Source organism: Lathamus discolor, chromosome 8, assembly GCF_037157495.1.
Source record: "Lathamus discolor isolate bLatDis1 chromosome 8, bLatDis1.hap1, whole genome shotgun sequence".
In the NCBI taxonomy this organism is placed as follows: Eukaryota; Metazoa; Chordata; class Aves; order Psittaciformes; family Psittacidae; genus Lathamus; species Lathamus discolor.
In genome coordinates, this window is record NC_088891.1 from 16,730,970 (window position 1) to 16,751,153 (window position 20,184).

The 20,184-nt window shown below is 41.7% G+C and overlaps 1 protein-coding gene across 1 annotated transcript in view; it reads right to left on the reverse strand.

Annotated features, from left to right (window-relative positions):
* MTMR10 (myotubularin related protein 10) overlaps positions 1-18,359 on the reverse strand; it is a 39,902-nt gene extending 21,543 nt beyond the window's left edge. The window contains exons 1-4 of the mRNA XM_065688897.1: positions 17,921-18,359; positions 16,488-16,548; positions 2,372-2,508; positions 1,137-1,209 (exon numbers count right to left, since the gene is read on the reverse strand). Of these exons, the coding sequence (XP_065544969.1) occupies positions 1,137-1,209; positions 2,372-2,508; positions 16,488-16,548; positions 17,921-17,980 (331 nt within the window). The 5' untranslated portion in view covers positions 17,981-18,359. The remainder of the gene's footprint in view (positions 1-1,136; positions 1,210-2,371; positions 2,509-16,487; positions 16,549-17,920) is intronic.
* Positions 18,360-20,184: the final 1,825 nt, after the last annotated feature.

The following is a 20,184-nucleotide window of genomic DNA, read 5'->3' on the forward strand; positions in this document are numbered from 1 at the left end:
GTTAGTACAAGTTTATGCTCCACTAAATTTAGGGTAAACCTGCGTAACAGAGGAACAAAGAAAAATCTCAAGTGTGTGGCAGGGAATACTGCACTCTCCCTGGAAAAGCTAAACAGAAAGGGTTCCTAGAGAACTTCACCAGTCTTCTATGAAACTGCAGGTACTCATGCTATTTTGAGAGTCTGGGAAAACATGCACAAAAAGAATAATCTACAATCTGGCAGCCCATGAGTTTCAAAGTAAAAGCTATCTGTAATCCTTTCCCATTTAGGAACAACACACATCATGTGAGAGGGCATAATTAATATCTCTTCATTTACAAAAAGGCGTTTCTTCAGAATGTGCTTCCTCAGATACAATAAATCTTCCCAGTGATTAAAACCAGCTACCAGGGTGGGAATAGATTATTGGATAACTTTGGCCACTGAAAACTAATCAATAAAGGATTAAATTACCTACAGTCAGAAAACCAAGTAGTTAACAGCCCATGCCCTAATCAAGACTTGAAAAATTATCAGTTACATGAAACTCTTCAATTATGATATTAACATATTCTAACGAACAGGTGAGCCTAAAGTATCCACCAAAAACTGGTTCTTCAAAGTAAGTATTTTATAAGTTATTTCTTCAGATTAAGATGTCTATTGTGATGTGCAGATCTGTATATTTTTTGAGGACCACTAACTACTAGCTTGCTAAGAACTAGGCAAGATTAAAAACTTAAGCACTTATATTGCCAGATATCCCAGCTATGTGTGAACTGCGTAAGTGTTAAGTGATGTGCTTCTTGCAATCTAGTGTACTTAAGTGGAAGAGATTCAGATTCTTGAATATTAAAAAGTTGCTAACAAAACTTTGTACAGCTATAACAAGTATCTACCCTACAACACTTGTTAACTCAGTACTGTAGTTAAATTTAAAAACAATATAAAGACCCAAATAAACGTCTCCTGCACGGCACCTCAAGTTTTATTCATCTAAGGCTTCTATCCTAATTTTAGATAAACCAAATTCTTCAAATCATGGAAAATTAATGACATAAAGCCTTAAGCATCAACAATTCTGCACAACCTAACAAGCAGTTAACAGCTTTGAACTAAGTTTGGAGCCTGCATTATACTTTATTTTTGACATACCTGTGACAATCTGCTCGATGCATGTTAGTGGGACATCATGTTCACCAAGGAGGAGGTTTTTATAATGGAATTTCTGAAATATATGAACTCAAAGCCATTAAGTGCAGTTCTTCAGTTGACAACCAGATATACAGCACAACTTTGAAGAAACTATGATAAAAATCAGGCATGCCTAGACTTTGCTGACATGTACCACCCTTGCCCATTTGCAGACAGTTACAGGTTGTGTAAATAGCATTCTTGTGCTGGTGAATTGCACACCAAACTGGTCAGGAAACCCAGTGGGGTATGCAAAATAATCCCATGACCTGCACTGAACTGAGGCTAGTAAAGCCTCAAAAATTGCTGGTAGAAATTCAATACAAACTGAAGTGTAAAATATATATATATATATAAAAAATATAAAAAAACCTCCAACTATTATTTTAACCAAAGTAATTTAAATAAATCAATCAATAAATAAATAAACAGTATTTCAGCTTTCAGTCATGTTTATCAACTACTTCATGTTAAAAGTTAATTTTTTAAGTAGCTTTGGTCATAGTTACTAAGCATTACTTAGGAAGTACCAATCTACGTTCAGAGCTTTTACACATGCCTAGTTAATGGAGTTGTTCTTTTAAAAGTCCTAAATGAAAGTGAAAACTCTACTGAAAATACCATACAGCTCACAACTTGGAAATCCAAATAGCACTGTATGCTGTGCTGTTCCATAGCTGATTGAGGCTTTGAATGGCACATGTTCTCCTTTGACAAAGGCTTGGTTTGTTTCTCTCCTGTTCTCATTGCTTCATCTAAAATGAAAACTCATTTCATGGTTATTTTGTCCTCTGTCAGTAATGCCAATGGAACTTGGACTCATTAAACGCTTTGCCGATATGATGCTTGTCTAGTCATAGGAACATCTGCCATATAAAAACATGTTCCTCCTTGAAGAAGGCAATTTCTGCTTTGCCTTTTGTAAAACCACTTCCCAATGAAGCCTCCATATAAATGAAGGCAAAAACAGCTGGCTGTACTTCCGTACCAAACTTGCACTGTTCTGATACTCTCAATGAAGGAATGGAATAGCAATACCTTCAGAACAAGACAGTGGAACCACATCCTTTACCCTGCTTTCTTTTAGAAGACATCATATTTATATCAGACATGAGACAGATTCACTGTGTTCTAATTCAATCCATTTTACCCACTGCATTTGCTGTTATGATGTAGCAATATGAGTAATAACAAACCTGTAGTGGCATTGGGTCATCCGTAATGAAGGAAATCTTGAAGTTAGTGCAAACCAGTTTGCCCCACAGGTCATACTGACTTGTATCAGTTGCAATGCATTTTCTCACAAAATTTACTTCATTTACCACAATTTCACCTAAAACAGAAAGAGAGAAGCCTATATAAATATTGTAGGTACAGCAATTCTAAACCCGTAGTACCAAAAAAACCTCCTTAACCCTTTAACTGTTTCACGCTACACACCTCTTCTGGGTAAACCTGGAGTTTAACCAACACCACCTGGGGGGGGGGGGGGGGAAGAAAACTATCATTCTCAAAACAGACAATATGGTGCAGCAGTTAACAACAAAAATAATAATAAATTAAAAAAACCCACAACAAACCACCCACCATTGCAGCCCCCACACGCCATTTTCCTTAGAGCCAGAGAACAAACTCTGCAGTTCTTCACTATTGAAAATTCATGCATTTGGAAACCACTGTCCTTTAAACAAAAGCATATCCTCATGCACTTCAGCTAGTATTCACTTGAAAAACTGAAATCAACAGCTATTGCTAAGTACTTTTGGGAGTTTTATGAACTTCAGGAATTCAGAATAATCAGTCCACATCTGATTTCACATTTATAAGCAGATTTTGAAGGGGAGTTCATAAAAGAAAAACCAGAACACAAACATACTAAACAGTCCTCACCATTGCAAAGTTTCTACTGTGACCACCTAAAGGAAGAGACAAACCATTTCCTTTCATAAAGCAGAAGATCCAAATGAAGGAACAAAATTATGCTCATTCATCTGGGCTAAACTATGCTATAAAAAGCGTACAGGCAAATGAGACTGAGGACCATTTAAAAAGAGAAAGAAAATCACTACATACTACTTTTTAGTTCCACAACAGAGGTTTCTGAAATCTAAGCAGTAATTTTGCTGGTACTTCAGGAAATGAACTTGGTTATTTATGCCACTCTTGTGTAGAGCTTTTGCTTCTGTCACCACATCAGCCACCTCCCTCTGCTGCTATCCACCATAAATAGTTTGGGAGTGGATGTGTGTTCAAGAAAAGTGTAATTTTACACTAGCTGGAGGTTTTTGCTTTCAAAAAGACTAAGGACTAAAGATTGCTAATGCCTTCTTTGCTTCTCATTGCTCGGGCATATTCAGACTCAGCTGCCCAAAATGTTATCTTAGAGTCCCCTCTGCAAGAGCACAGTTCTCTGGGTGACTCTAATAGCAGTAAGCAGTTGCCTGTATGCCCAGTGAGTATGGACACAGCTTTGAAAAAGTCTCCCATCTGTCTCCTCATTGTAAGACAGCATTTTCCTCATTGTGAGACAGCATTTTCCTCAGGTAGTGATCACTGCACCTACGTAACCACACATTCAAAGAACTGTTTTGAGCATTCCAAATACTGGAGCAGAAATGCACCCTTTGCTATCCTCAAGACCCAGTCTCTGCACATGCCCAATCTAAATTACTTAGGTAAGCTGCTCTACTAGCTCTCTTGCCCCAGCATGATCAAGCATCAGGTTGGAAGTCACTAAAGCAGCCGCACAGACCTTGCTTTTAGTTCAGTTGTCATAAACAGCTACACAAGTGTCTTGGACTCATCTTTATCCTTGAGCTGGCAGAACTGAGTATTCTAGGACCGTATGAAGAGGTAAGAAGTTTCATTGACCCATGGTTATCATATACATACATGATCTATGCCAGAAGTGTGAAAATGCTCTATGGACAGACGTGCTGGAGCTTTAAAGTTTTTTTCCCAAACACTACCAAACTGTGGTTAAATAAGCTTCTAAATTAAAAAAAAAAAAAAAAAAAAAAATTCTGATTCTGACAGCTTCAAGTTGTTAAAATTCAGCCAAGTCCACAGCAACTGAAAACAATGTCTTGTGATGGGGTACATGAGAATGACAAGCCCTACTTCTGTAAACACTGTAATGAAAACGTTTCAATGCTTTTAGGAGAGCATGAAACTTCTTAATGCCCAGCACTTTATTAACTAAGCTGTTGACTTCAGCAACTGCAAAAGTCCAAACTGTATATTAAAGTAATTCCTTCTCACAGTTGGTGTTAATCTTCAACTATTCAATGTCAAGTTCTCAGTCACATTCTGCCTGTGAAGCTTCCCCTCTCCAAAAAGTCAGTTGTTCTAAACTTAGATGGTTTTATTCTTCCCTTTCTCAGGACCTGTATTTCTAATACAAAGATATGGAGAGCCAAAGACACCATTAAATGAGGTGAAACTTGCATATTTTTTCCCCATATACCATTCTCTGATGTGACAGCAAGTGTAATATTTTTTAATAACACACTGGAGACAATCTTGCTATAAGCATGAACTACTATCACCAAACTATTTCAGTATTTCATGTCTTCGATATTACAGAATGATAGAGAAATAAGAGATTCATGCAAACTTCTTCAGTTTGAACCTACTACAGCTTAAGACACGCTGCCACATCACTGTCTTTAAACAAGGCAGTCATTTTACTTCTCTCCTACATTCCTCATACTTGTGTGGCTGCACTACAACATGTCAGTACTAACCCTACTTTAGTGTAGCTTCATGTATTCTCATTTCATCCAGCACATACATTCTGTGTTTTTTGGCCTTGCTTCTCCTTTGCACTCAAGTTTACAGGCCTAACACAGAACCGTCAGATTTGAATCTGAGTGCTACAATATGTCAAGGCAGGGTGCATGCATGCCTATTTCAGCTGCAAGGTTCAAACATTTACAGTGAGGCATGATAAAGTTTGCAATGCAAATGTAATAGAGGCAGTTTTCAAAAGCTTGCATAAACTGAACTTTTTTTTTCTTTTTAATGCAGGTTTTGAATTTCCTATTGACCTGGCTTTTATTCCTCATTTGGATGTCTATGAGTAATATGAAAAGGTTCAAACCTTCCACATTTAGGAAAGTAGATAAACAACCTAACTAGTATGGTTGGTCTTGCACAACGAACCTTCTTGCATTTGTAGTTGAGTAGGTGATTTTTCTATACAAGTGTCAACAACAGAGCTATTCAGAGATATTACACTGCACATTTTTACAGCGTAGCTGCTGCTTTTTTCCAGTAAACAGTCACAAGCTGTTCCAGACATGGAACAGCAGTCAGCACTTCCATGTGACGTGAGCAGTCAAAGAATGATCTCAGGAGACAACAGCAGCTTGTTTAAACTCCGACAGGAAACCAGAAGAAAAATTGAAGGTTGCCACCCTTAAATACAAAGCTGAACATTTAATAAAAATATTTCTACATAAAAAAACATGAATCACAAAAATAACATGAGAGACTGAAGGATCTATCTAGCTAATACACCTTCCACTTCACACACAGCCTCAGAAACTGGTAAACCTCAGAAAAATTCTGCTATATTTCCCCCAGACACATGCAATTTGACTGTCTTGTATTTTGGGCATTAAGAGAATTCATGGCATGTATCTAGTGCACCATGATATGTAGCATAACCTGCTACAATCCAAATGAAGTTCAGAAGGCAAAGCAGGCACATGGGGGAACTGGAGACAACAGTGGCAAAGCTGAAAATGCTGAATTCAGTGATGGGCAGAGCAAGGGATCAACAGGGAGCACAGCTGCTGAGCAACAGCACCAGCTTTGTCTCCCTGGCATGCAGTCACACTGAGTGAGTCTGGTCTAGGCAACAGGGCAATTGATTTCTGCAAAATCTGAAAAGGCAATCCCAAATCAGTGACATCCTAAAATAAAGGATGCTCTGCACCATTTTGCTTGCTACTGAACAATTCTTTTGCAAGTTTTGGTGCCATGCCCTACAGGATCAAGTTTAATTTGTTTCTCTTATGAAGGCAGTAATTTGTAAGTTACAAATGCTGGATCTGATAACCTGCACACATGCAGATCACAAAAAATATCTTGAAAGTTTTCTTAGCTCTTGTGTGTATTGTGTGTCCATTATATAATAACAGGGCAATCAGAAAATAAGTACATTTGACAGATCTGAAAAACTAAGCAAGAATTGCTAGAATTAGCACTGCATTAGAACTTGTAACTGGAAATTTCTGCATTTTCTCTGGAGACAAGGGTCTGGATTCTCTGCAGCAGTAGGAGATGCATAAACAATCTTTTTTCACCTGTACAGACAGTTCACGTTTGCTATTTTAAGATTCTGTATTATCTTTGCTTAAACTTCAAGAAACATGCCACAGAAAACTCAAGTAATTTCCAGGTTTTCAGCTGCTCCTTGACACATTTGCCAAACGCTTCCAGCCAGAAGAGTTTCTTGCACAGTTTTGCTGCCTATGAGCACAGGAGGGAGACAGCACAAGGGTCTATCTTAAAGCCTTAGTTTTCAGGGAAGAAGGTTGATTCCGTTTCCAGCCTGAACCGAACCATTTCCAACAATGCCAACTGAATACAACAATGCTGCACAAATGCAATAAAGTAACTGGGCAGTTTACAAGGAGACATATTTATGCTGTGCTGGGTATATACACATGCATATTGGTACATACTGGGAGAGAACACATGCACACATACTAAATGTGTGTTAAAATGCTAACATACAGCACATTAAGAACCTGATATGTGCTAGAGGCAATTTTTTTGACTGAAATCAGACTCCATAAATGAATAATGCAAACCCTACAGGCTCAAGAAGTTTGAGGGTACCCTACATATTGCTAAGGGAACTTTTTCAATACTGTACTAAAGCAAAGGAATAGATTTATTAGTATAAAGTTTCTTTAATCAGCATTGAAGTTCTAAATTAAAATCTGAATATGTTCAAGTGTTTATTGAAGGTCTAACAGACATACGGACAACAAAGAGTATCAAATATTTTATGCAGTCACATAATTGCTACCCAAATTCATAAAATCCTAGCACTACACTCTAGGAAACTAAACCCCTGCTCCTCATTTATAATGCTGATAGGGATTACTACCCAATGAAAAACATTGGGTAATCACTTATAATGCTGATAGTGATTACCCCACAGTAAAACAGCTTGTGTGAAAGTCTAAAAAGTTCACAAGAGAAAAGCTAAATTAATTCAAGTAGCCATTTAACCATCTAAAAATGTACATTAGTGAGTTCACCTGCATTTAGAAAGATCCAAGTCTAAAACTGCTCCAAAATGACTGGCAAATAATTAACTTCTGTAAATTTCTGAGTGAGAATTTAAAAAAAACCAAAACTTTGTTAATAAGTAACTGAAATCCAGAACATCCTCACCCATTTAGCTGCCTTTTCTTAGCTGTTCTCTCCGAGAGAGAATACCAAAATTGTATAACTTTATTAGTATGCACCAAGCATTTAGGTGTAGATGTCTCTAACCCACTTCTAAATGAATCTTCTGTTGAAGTGTGCTCAGCCACTTCCAAACTTAAAAGTATTTGTAAGCTCATAAATTAACTTTCTTATCTCTTTTCTGATCTCCTTGTGCCGCACAAGGTATTCAGGTATGTGAAGACAAAAAAAGCTGCACCCATCGGTTTTTCCCCTCAACTATTTTGCAAAACTTCCAAAATTAGTTAAAGGAAGGACTACATTTAATCTTCTGTACATCTGCAGAAAGGACAAAACTAAAAACAAAGTAAAAATATTGTTCCAAAAGGACAACTTAATACCTTGAAATTGAATAGGGAATGAAAACCAATTTGGGTATGTTCCATTTGCATTAATTTTTAATAGGAGAACCTGGCATATCTGTCAAAAAAACCCCAACTCTAACCACCGCTCAGAAAGTGGGATGTTTAAAATGCACAGTGCCGAAAGAGCTTGCTTTGCCAATCCGATTGGAAAAAATGGTCATTAAAATATCAGATACCAATACTGTACAGTTTTCTAGTGTGCCAACAAACGGAAAAAGAGAAAGAACATGACAAGAGCTTGGCTAAATTTTAGAGGTAGTCAGTAAGGAAAAAAAGTAGCAAAGAAGTAAACAACAGTAGAACTATTATTTTCCCATGCACAATAACAAGATTAGAATCAGTGTTTGTCCAGTAATGGCTAATCATTGTGAACCCTGCAAAAGAAATTGACCCCAAGAGGGATGTGGAAAGATGACTGCTTTTCTGAACTAGGAAGGGATGCTCCGCAAAAGCTTCTCTGGCACCTCAGAAACACAGTTGAAGGACTCAAGAGCGTGGAACAAGCAACTGGTAGTTCTCGCGGCAAGAAGAGAACATCCATCATGAGCAAGGCTCTCATTGCCCACTGCATCCAAAACAAAGTACTGCAGTAGATTAAAAAACTGACCATGCTTACAGAGTTGCTTTAATCCAACAGCTGGTATTACCCCCGAAAATGGAAACCATAGCCATCATTCATACCCACATCAACCCTTGTGCTGGCACTGCCATTTGTGTAAGACTTTGTTAGTCACGTCAGAGAATTGATCTAGCTGAAAATAATTCTAACCACGTATTTTTCTTCCTTTTTCATCATCATAGACTTAATCTGAATTAGCAATCTGATCTGGCTTGTTCCTTGGCTGCACGAAAGAGCACCAAGTAGTTAATAGGAATGCTCACCTGTGATGAGAAAAATAGAATAATAAACTGTTCCTCTTGGCATAAGTATGTATTTTTAGACCAAATTAAAATAACCCCATCAACCACCAACACACTCCCCCCCCCAAAAAAAAGGGGGACCAATGATTTGGTCAGAGCTCTGTAACATGAACAATAGACATGCTGGCAAGGAGGGAGAGTGCTTTGTGTTTTGCATATTTTTAGTCTGGCTACATAAACTACAGACTCAGAAAGCCTGACTTTGCCTGAACAATATAATCAGTAGCATTTTGAGAGGACTGTGGTTTCCATCCTGTTATTCTGCACCTGCGTCACCAATACCAGTTACAGATGCTGTTCTGACCTTGTAACATAGTACTGGGTATTGCTTAAATTACTCTGGTTTGGCTTAATAAATAAATCGCTACATAAACGTGTTCCCTCCAAATTAGTTTGCTGAAGACTTACTTCATTGAAAGCAAGTATCTTTGGCAGGAGACAAAACCCTCAGTAGTTCATTCAGCTGACAAACAAGAATCTACAGCAGCATTTTATCCCCTTTCTGACCTTTAATGACTTGTAGCATTAAACGTATGTGGGACGGCGTGGGCAGAAGCCAAGTATGTTGGAACTGTTTTGCAGAAGGCACATGCAGAAGCATCAAAATACTTAATTTTAAAGCATGTTCATACTTCTACCTTTAAAGAAAAATTTCCAGGTTGCCCTACAGCTAATCTGTTGCAAAAAGAAAAGTACTTCTGTAGATAGTTACAAATACTTAAAATAATTACTAGTCAGAAATTTTAAGAAATGCCCTCTCTCTATTGATAACAAACAAAGCAGAACAAACTGACTCCATCCAGCAAAATCCACCTGTAAGACTGTATCTGGAATTCAGATTCTACATGCACACTGCCTTGGTAGTACTCACATCATGCCAACCCTTAAACCCCAAAACAAACAACAAAACAAGCAGCTAACTGAACCTAAAGCAGGCCTGAAAATTTACTGAGTCAAACAAAAGGAGCTATAATAGACAAAAGCATTTACTGTATACTTTGTGTGGTGCCTCATTTGTTCTAAATGTAAGTCAAATGCTTGGTGCATTTTTAAAGTTCTTGCAGTATGAAAGATTAGTTTGCAGAAAACTGCTGGTTTGGATTTCAGATCTGGAGTTCGAAACTCTGATAATTAATTTAAGTAAAGCTTTCAGTAATCTTGGTTTAGACACAAAAAAGGAGTTTACTTTAGGAGAGCTTTATGGGATTGTATTGCTTTCCAATGGCCATTCTGATTAACTAATCTGGCCATTCTAAAACGCTGAAAATAATTTCATGCTCTTGTATGACACTGACTCCTGAAAAGCTGAAATTACAAAGCTATTTCACTTACTTGTCTAGTCTCACAAACTAACTTTAAAAACAAACTTTTACAGTAACATTTCAATTTCAAGAAAGAAACTTGACACAGGGAAGAAACCCATACCCTGCAACACGATGTCTCAATCCACTGTGCAATTGGTAAGAATGCCTTGGCTGGCACACAACAACATGGGGAATGAGAACCAGCAATTGAACAGGCTTTGTAAACAATCCAAAACCAACTTCTATCCAAGTTCTACTCTACTATTACAACTGACAGGCTATCCCTACTCGCTATCAACAAATGAGCATTCTTAACAGATCAAGCAATACCTACTTGGGTATCAACAGTTCCTCCCTGAAACACAGATGGAAAAAGGCACTGACAGTGACAGCATTAATTACTACTTGTACCAAGCAATGGAACAATCCCAGTTTCGCCTTTGAGGTGTTAAACCAAAATGATTCCTAATACACAAGAAAGGCAGACCTGACAAGCCTCTGGGGTTACACATTAACTCCTGGACTTGGTCCCTGTTTCTTAGAGACACCCACCCCAGTGCCAGTGCTGCCATCATGCACTCACAGCACCATGACCTCTGTTCTGCTCTGGGATACCACAAACCAAACCAAAATACCAAAAGGTACAGGGGTTCAAATCAGGCAGGAGTGAACACACCTGAGGTACTAACACAAAAGGGTGCCTCGTCAAAAAGTGTGCTTTCCTCCCCTTATCACGTGTTGCGGCTGCTCTGGAACACATGACTTAATGGACAAAGGATTTGCAGAAAGTGGAGAAAAAAAATATATAGACAAAGAGCTGGGAGCTAATTCAAGAGAGAATCAGACACTGCTATAGGACAGTTTTAAATGACTGCTCTAAGACCGCATACAGTCTTAAAACCTCCCACAGGTCGATTTCTACAGTCATTTGCCTATCTAAGGGCATATATATACAAAAGAAAAAAAATTAACCAACCCCCAAAAGCAGGTCGTAAATTCAATCAAGCTGTTATTAATAGATAAAACCCCAATATATCCAATGGCAGAAGTCTCAAACACAATATTCCACCTCAACAAGAATACGGCACAACTGGAAAATGTCTAGAGGCAATCAAAAGGATGATCAAAGCAATAGAAAGCTTCCCTCTTAGGACCAAGACAACTAAGCTAGAGAGAAGCAAAACGGAGTGGACATATGACACAAGTCTGAAAAATCACAAATCACATGGAATGGGCAAATATGGTGTGACGTTTGCTGTGTCATACAAGAACTAGGATTTATCCACAGAAACTAGATGGCAGTTCAGAACAAAAAAAAAGGCAGTCAGTAACAGCATACAATTAGATTGCTGAACTTATGACTAGACGAAGCTGCGGGTGATTGAAGTTTACATGGTTATAGAAAGCCAAAGTCATGCAAGAAAAATCCAGCACTTCAGGCCATCAGGGCAGAGATGCAACATAGAGATGGACTCATGATCGAGGGGTGGACTTAGCAATGGACACTATTGCCCAAGTTATTCATGAGTGTGAACACCACACACAGCCTCTCCTGCTCTGAGAGACTGTTACAAGAGATGGAGCCTGACATCATGGACCAGATGGACTGAGCAGCTTTACAGGGACTGGTCCATGCACTAAGAGTGTACTGAGATAAGAGTGATGGTATACTGAAAATGTGGGATCTGAGCATGACATGAATGGTATCGAATAAGGGGTGGATAATGTCCTGGGTTCAGCAGTAGCAGTCATTTTTCTCCTTCTTAGTAGCTAGTGCAGTGCTGTTTTCATTTTTTGGCCTGGGAAGAGAGGTGATAATGCCGATGTTTTCAGTTGCTGCTCAAATGTTTGGTCTGGCCAAGGACTTTCTGAGTCTCATGCTCTGCTAGGGAGGAGGGGAAGCTGGGAGGAAGCAGAGACAGGACACCTGACCCAAACTAGCCAAAGAGGTATTCCATACCACAGCACATCATGCCCAGGATGTAACGGGGAGTTACCCGAAAGGGCTGGGAGGACTGCAGGGTTGGATGAGGTATCGGTCGGTGCCTGGCTGGGGGGAGTGGGGCGAGTTATTGGTCGGCTGGTGTTGAGGTGTTGTATTCTCTTCCCTTGTTATTTCCTTTAGCATTATTATTATTGGTGGTAGCAGTAGTGATTTGTGTTATACCTTAGTTACTAAACTGTTCTTATCTCAACCCGTGGGAGGTGCGTTCTTTTCGATTCTCCTCTCCGTCCCTCCAGGAGCAGGGGGAGGGCAAGAAGGGGGGGAGTGAGTGAACGAGGTTTGTGGTTGGGTTTAAACCACGGCAAGGAATTAAGTATGACAGCACTGTCTCTATGATGCTCTGTAACTCGTCACCTGGATCTCCCCCCATTACAGTACTCTCAGAGGGAAGTCCCCATACCACATGCTGAAGAAGCCAGGGGGCCAGAACAAGCAGCTGGGAGGACTCCTTGTCCTGTTCTTTCCTCTTCCGACATGCTAGCAAGAGGTGACATCTGACCCAGTCCAACCATACTTATGACCATCATAAACTCACCATGGGCGTGACTGCACACCAATGGTGGCACTGAAGTTGACTTCTATGAACTGCCCATGTAACACGATGCAGACACAAAAGGCTATGGCTAACAGCTTTGCAACAGCAGCACACATTTTTAACTTGCCTTAATGTGAGCCAGTCTGAAAGATAAAAAAATGCTATTCTTATTCAGTTTACTTGTATAATTTTATAATAATACTTCTAGAATTATAACTGGTTTGTGGTGACTTACAGGTAACAACTACTAACTCAGTCTACTAGCAAATTAGTACACTGAGCAACACTTCAAAGTAATTACCAGTGGGTATTATGATCCAGGAGGAACAACTGTTTTCTCACACTTCATCAGATGTTCCATTAGTTATGTATCTCCTGCAGAATATCCTGGTGAGCAACAGGGAGGAAGGACCTTTTGGTCTGACCCTTCCTAAACTATGGCACGGCACTGCTTACAGCACAGGCACTGCACTGGCTCCTTATCTATGTATTACACCTCCCTGCACACTGCATTGCCAATCACATCATGTAAGCATACACTGCATTACATCCTAGTTCTGTTGTACAATTTTTTTCGAATGCTTAAGCTGAGGTCTCAGAAATGCCACAGACATTGTTGTGGACACAGGCTACAATTGATTACCAGAACAAAGCACAACTTCAAGTTTAACAACTTCATTCTCCCTCAAGTACCACTAGCCAGGCAAGGCACTTTAACAGACTGACGGGTAGCCTACCTGCTATTTTGCTATATTTCCTCTTTGACAAGCTTATAGAACAAGCTATGCATGGAAACAAAGCTAAAATAAGTGAAAGTGTTCCTCAGGCCAGCTCTTCAACTAACTGCAAAAACTCTTCATCAAAGAGCTACTCTAGGAGAACAGAACTGCAGAAAGAAAAAGAAAACATTTTTGTAAGTCCATCTTGAAACCATACCATGTGCTTTGGAATGAAATTAAACCAAGTTCTAGAAAATTATTTGGTTTTCCCCACTGCATTATCAGTGTTGCTACTTACAACCAAGATTTTTACTTCCTTAAAATGATGTTTGTTGTTTTTCCTAATATACCACTGTCCTCAGAGCACACAGCTCCATGAAAATACAGGCTTCTGTTCCAAAATATGAAGATATGCATCTCCATTCCTCTGGGCACCAGAGGAAACTTTAAAAATAAACTCTACAAGTTAAAAGTCAATTCCAATGTAAATTCCCCCATGCTCCCCTGCCTGCGTATTGCTCCCCAAAATAAACCCCTACCATTTTGTAACCTGGAATTATTTCTAGGTCTGGAACTCCCTCTCCTAACCTGCACTGCACAGAAATACAAGTTATGTAGGATGGTATTAGGGTCAAAAATTAGTCACTCCCTCAAAGTGACTATGTTTTAGGAATCAAAAGCTTAATACAGCTATTTGCAGTTTTTAAAGGTTACTAAAGGCGCAGTAACTGCTTCTACTAACATAATTCAATTCCAAAAGAACTCCTTAAAAACTCTACCAATTAGACCAGCACAACAAACATTCAGCCACTCAGGATTAACTCTGTTCCTGAGAGCAAAGGCAATTTTATACAACTGTTAAGGACAGAATGTTAGAAATACCACAGTCACACTGTACTTGCAAGGGAGTACAAGTCAGCCTTAATATAATTGAGTTGGAATTTGGCCAGAAAGTTGGGTTATGACAAATCCAAAGCCAGTCTATCCAACAGTACAATGTGTACTTGTTTATACACTTTGCTGCTGCACCATTTGATGGCAGAAAAAAACCCCAAGTTTTTAGACCAGTGCTTAACTTAAAACAGGAAGAGCTGCATTTAAGTAATTTAAAATAAGTCACTTCTAAACTCCACCCCACGCTCATACTGACTGATGCTCACAAAAATGAAAAGATTGTCAGACCTACTCTGTGGCTGTACAGAGCAGTGAGTTTTATTATGAAACAGTTCAACATAACACCTTAGAATGATATGGAGGTTGAAATTTGAATTCTGTGCTGAGTCATACTCTCTCAGCTGGTTTCTATGCAACCTGAGGCAACTCACTGCAAACATCCCAAAAGCAACCAAATAGTAATTTCAAAGATAGCACAGAAAAGGGAAATGGTGCAAACACAGGATAAATACAAGCCAGTTGAGGAAAAAAAAGACACAGTCAGCACCATTTTAAGTGTACTTCGGAGCTGCACAAATAAAGCATGAATCACATTGCGAAAAGTTACTGCACAGAAGTTGTTTTCTGTAACTGCTCATGCACACATCTCACAGGAAAGGCAAGATGTGTTACACTCCGAGAAAAACAATCTCGTTCTGCCCTGCATTTTCTGTGGAATGTCTCAGAGAAGAACATGCAGTCACTTCCTTGTGAGTCAAAGACCTTGGACGAATATCAACTGCAACATAACCAATGAAATGCCAAGTGGCAAGCAGAAGTTTTGCAAGCTTAAAGATGTATCTGTGTTTCAAATACCAAGCAATCTCAGCAATGCATTTTAAGGTATTTTTGCCTCAAGCAAAACCTGTATTATTTTGTCTCACACAGAGCGTCCGTCAGTTGTTATTTACTCTTCCTGTTGAACCTCTTCCACAGTATTTCAGCCTCTTTAAGCTTAAGGTACCTCACTCAACCATATCATGTATCAATTAGTACTGCTTAATTAACAAAAGCCCCACGTGAAACAGTGACAGAAATTATTTTTAAGAGTAACTTATTCTGCTGATCACTTTGAAAGTTAACATGCTTTAATCAACTTAGTCCACACGATAGCAATAGATGCCTGCATTAGTACGTGTGTAAATTCTTCTTTGTTGACATACAATCTTAATGCTGACAAAAAAAAATGCAGCGTACCACTGTTTAAAACTCAAAGTTACCCCTAGAAAGGTCAAAACAAATTTATTACTGTGATGCAGAGTTTGCCACAAAAGTAATCTTGAGCACAGTAGATTATTCCTGTTGTATCTGAAAAAGGCTTTTAGAAATTCTCATTGATCAAAGTGCCATTTACCAAAGATTATTTCTTATTTAAAATATGGAAGACATGAGTATCTTACATTTTAATAAATATGTAATTATGATCAATAATAAAAACATTGTTTTTCTCATCCACACACTGAAAAGGTTATTCTGCATAGGTTTAAAGCCACCTAAAAATTCCAAAATAACTTAACAGATGCACCTTTAATAAGAGTAAGTGACTAAAGGTGGCATTTTCCAGTGCCACCAAAAGTTTTCCAATACACAAGTCAATCATACCTACCTACTTGAAATTCTATGACTATTTGCCTTTAAAATAAAGGAAGATTACCACATACAGCAGTGGGTTCTGCATACAGGTAAAGGTCTAACTATCTGATTAGTAGTCTTCCAAAAGACATCAATAAATGCTACAAAACTTACAGTGGCTTCATTGCAAATACTGACAACAAAATCAAGACATTATCCTGCACATACTAAAGCACTGCAAAACTGACGATGTATTTATTTAGTGTTTCAGGCAGGTTCAAACAATCTTCTACAGACACAAATATCATTGGATTTTCCTACTTGGACATTATATTCCCTGAAGGATTGCACTAAGTTTAAAATACACCAAAGTCAATAATCACAGTAAAATAGGAAAAACTAATTATGTTTTACCAATTCTATTATAATAAACAAATGGCTTAAATATACCTTTGTTGAGGTATCTGTCAAATTCCTGATTTATGCCTACCTGGCAAAAGTACTGGTTCCAGTTTTTTAATCCTTGGTTCTGATGCTATATGGTCTTCAGCCTGAAGGGAAAAGAAAAAGACGATTCACTCCAAAATCAGAACTTTACATCCAGACACAAGTCTGATCTACTTGGGCAGCAAAGAAAGTTCTTTTAACTTAGAAAGCTGATCTTAAAAAACCTAGGATCCAATCACAGCAACATTTTTCTGTGAAGGTATTGACATTTTTTTTTTGTGCACATTCAGCTTTTCACCAGAAGAATAATGTATGTAACTGCTAATGTTTAACAGTGTAACCTAGGCTATAAACCGCCCCCCCACACACAGGTCAAATGAAAACCAATTTGGACTAACATTCCATAGAGACCCAGGTCCTACAACAAGATCTACACTGACGCCGATGCTCCAGTTTGCACAAAACTCTCAACTTTTCATATGCATGACTTTCCGGCACAGGAAAAATCTCCAAAAACCCAAGGCCTAGAACACATACATGCCTTCTTATATTTAACATCAAACCTTAAAAATAAAAACACTTCTGTAGAAAGACTGGAATCTGCAGTGAATAACCTTAATGCCTATGGTTCCTGCATAGAGAGTGATACTGCTATTTCCCATGACTAGGAACATCCAGAAGTATGTTGCATCAACATTTCGCTTTTACCAAGAAACTGAAAAAGTAAACGTGAGTCAACATGTCAAACACGCTGCTAGAAAAGGCTCTGCCTGGTCTCAAATACATCAGTTAAAATCACGTTCTGTCAAGTGCACACTCGGGCACCACCAAGAAATCCTGGTAGCTCTACCAGATACTCTTGATGGGATACACACTACATAGAGCATTCTGCTACAGACACTTGATATTCTTATTCGTGCGATCAGCAGTGTTTTAAACGTGACACCATGGCCATGGTCAGAATTCAGCTCTGTGCAACAGGCACGCTCCTGCTCTCTTCCAAAACTACCGCGCAGCGCGACCGCGGGTAACGCCGGTCCCACCCAGAGGGACGCGAGCACCTGAGGCGTCATCCGTAACTTTCCGACACAACCTCCCGCTGGCCGGTTTCAGCCAGCACAGGAGTTCATTTTGATCTAGTTCTGCTCCTCGGGCGAAGCCTGGCCCTGTCACCAGCATTTGCTCACCCAATGTTCGTGTGCGGCTTCACCCGCTGCCCGGCTTTTGTCTCCCCGAGCGGCGGAGGGCTCCCGGGGCTGCAGGGGCGGCCGAGCCGCCACCAGCCAGGGACCCCGACCCGAGCGCGGAGAAGGTCCGGGCCCAGCGCTGGGCGCACTCTCCGGGCCGGGCCGGGCCGGGCCGGGCCAGCCGCCGCGCTGGAGGGCAAGAGCCAGCGGCGGCACGGAGCGCAGGGTCAAGGCCAGGGCCGGGAGCGGGAAAGCCGAGCAGCGAGCAATGGAAGGAAAAAGCTGTTACCTGAGGCAGCGGCAAAAGGTAGGACTTGAAGGTGGGCTTGGGCTGCTTGAGGGAAAACATCGTCGCTGCCGGCGGGGACCCCGGCGGGCGGGGAGGGAGCGGCAGGCCGGGCCGGGCCCAGCAGGCCCCGTCCCGCGGGGGCAGGGTGCCGACGCCCCGCGGCAGCTCGGGGCTGCGCGCTTCCAGTCACACGGCGGCGGCCCCGGCGGGCGGCGGCGGAGGCGGCCCCAGCGCATCCTCCTGCCCCCAGGGAGGAGTCAGCCGCCTGGGCAGGCCCAGCCTGCGGCCGCCGCAGCCCCTCATGGGCCCCCCGCGGCTCCCTCCGCCTCCCCGCGGCCCAGCACCTCCCTACCGCCGGTGGCGGCCGGGCGACGGCAGCGGCGGGCGGCCGCGAAGGGAGGCGGGTTCTGCCGGGGCGGCCATGTTGGAGGGGGGAGCGGCCTCGTGCGGCGGCGCGGACAGCACGGGCGGCCCCGGCCCCGTGGGGGAGCTTTGTCCGCTCCTGAGGGCTGCTGCCGCCCGCGCAGCTGTGGCCGAGCGGACCCTCCGCGGGGCGCGCTACCACAGACCTCGCTCGGCCCCATCGCCCCAGGGCGGGCCGGGCCCGGCCCCCAGCCTCGGCCCCGACAGCGGCGGCCTCGGGGGTACCGGGCCGGGCACTGCAGCGCGGGGGGTGCCTGCAGCCCTGGGCCGCGGGCGGACTGTGAAAGCCCGGTCGGGGTCCGCAGCGGCAGGTCTTCACTGCACCCGGGGCTGCCGTGGGCGCTCCGGCATGAACCTGCTTCTGCTGCCGCGTTGTGCTGTCACCTGTTCCATACGGCCTGTCACCTTACAGCTGTGCGTGGCCACCCTTGCGGCTGTCTAACGACCATCTGCTGGAGGTGGATGCAGATCCCGCGCTGTAGTCTGTTTAAAACAAGTGAACCTCCTCGCACAAGGGTCCAATCTTACTTGGTGTTGACTGACAGTTCCTGTCCCTTTATCCTGTATTTCCACACACAAGGGTTTTATTTTATGCTGCAGACAACATTATCTGAGTGGCATTATTCAGCCTGGCATTGTCTCAGGCTCAGCACATGCCCATTTTAGAGCGCACTGTGCTGCAGCAGCTACAGGTGGTGTAATGCTGAGTGCCCAGCAGTGCTGTGAGAGCAAGCCACAGCACCTCTCCTGCTGGTGACTTAGCCCTTTCACAAGCTAAATCCCGTGAATGTTTGAGAAGTGAGAAACACTGCAAGACTTGCCCTCATCATTAGTTTTTTGTTCGTATTCAGGACATTGCTGAAAGGAAATTAAAATCAGAGAAGGGGAAAGAGACAGCGAGGGGGCAAGGAAGGCAGAAGCTGCCCAGATCAGCTAGGTTTGAAATTGCATGTAACAGATTTGCCCGTGATATTAAAACTGACAATTATTTGTACTAGATCAGAACACAGGAGTATTTCTGCTCAGCACAGAGCCTTCTGAGGAGAGGCTGCAAATACAATCTCGCTCTTCAGGGAATGAGCACAGGATAGCACAAATTGCCAGTAAGGACTGCACTGACATATAAATTGCAGTGCTCTTCTGAAAGGGAATGAACACTATCAAAACTAAGCGCTCATTGAATATAAGATCACAAGGAACTGGCCATAGGTTGCCACTGGAAGAGTTTTATGCCAGTGGGAGGAGAAAGCAGAATTGATGTAAGTATTCTGGAGGAGCAAATGAATTCTGTCACAACTTGCAGTGGGATACAAGCAAGCAGCACAGACAGGCAGAGCAGGGCAGGCAAGTGGGGCAGGGCGGGCAGGCAGGGCAGGGCAGACAAGGGAAGAGGGCAGGCAGGAGAGAAGGCCAGGGGTGGGGAGTGGTAGGGCCGGCAGGATAAGCAGGTTAATCCTCTGGATCCACTGACTCCTTTTTGGCAATGCTCCCAACCTCCTGTCCGTCTCCAGCCACCCCAGCTTGCCTCACTTGTGCACTGTTTTCAAACAGTTCTGCTAAAGCAGAGGTTTCTGAGAATGCCTTTGTTCTATGAAAACAGTCTTGAAAGAACAGTGGGAAGCTAGCTGTGCAACAAAGGCAGCTGAACTGGAAAGACTACAGATGTCTATTTTGATTCTCATTAATTTTAAAAATATAACTTTTTATTCAATGCAGTTTTTTCCTTGCCTTGACATTTGTTAGTTGACAAGTTATTGACAAGTTATTCAGTGATACCTCCCGTGTGCTAGACTGACCAGGATCCTTACACTGTCCACTGCCTGGCCCTCCAGAACCTGCTT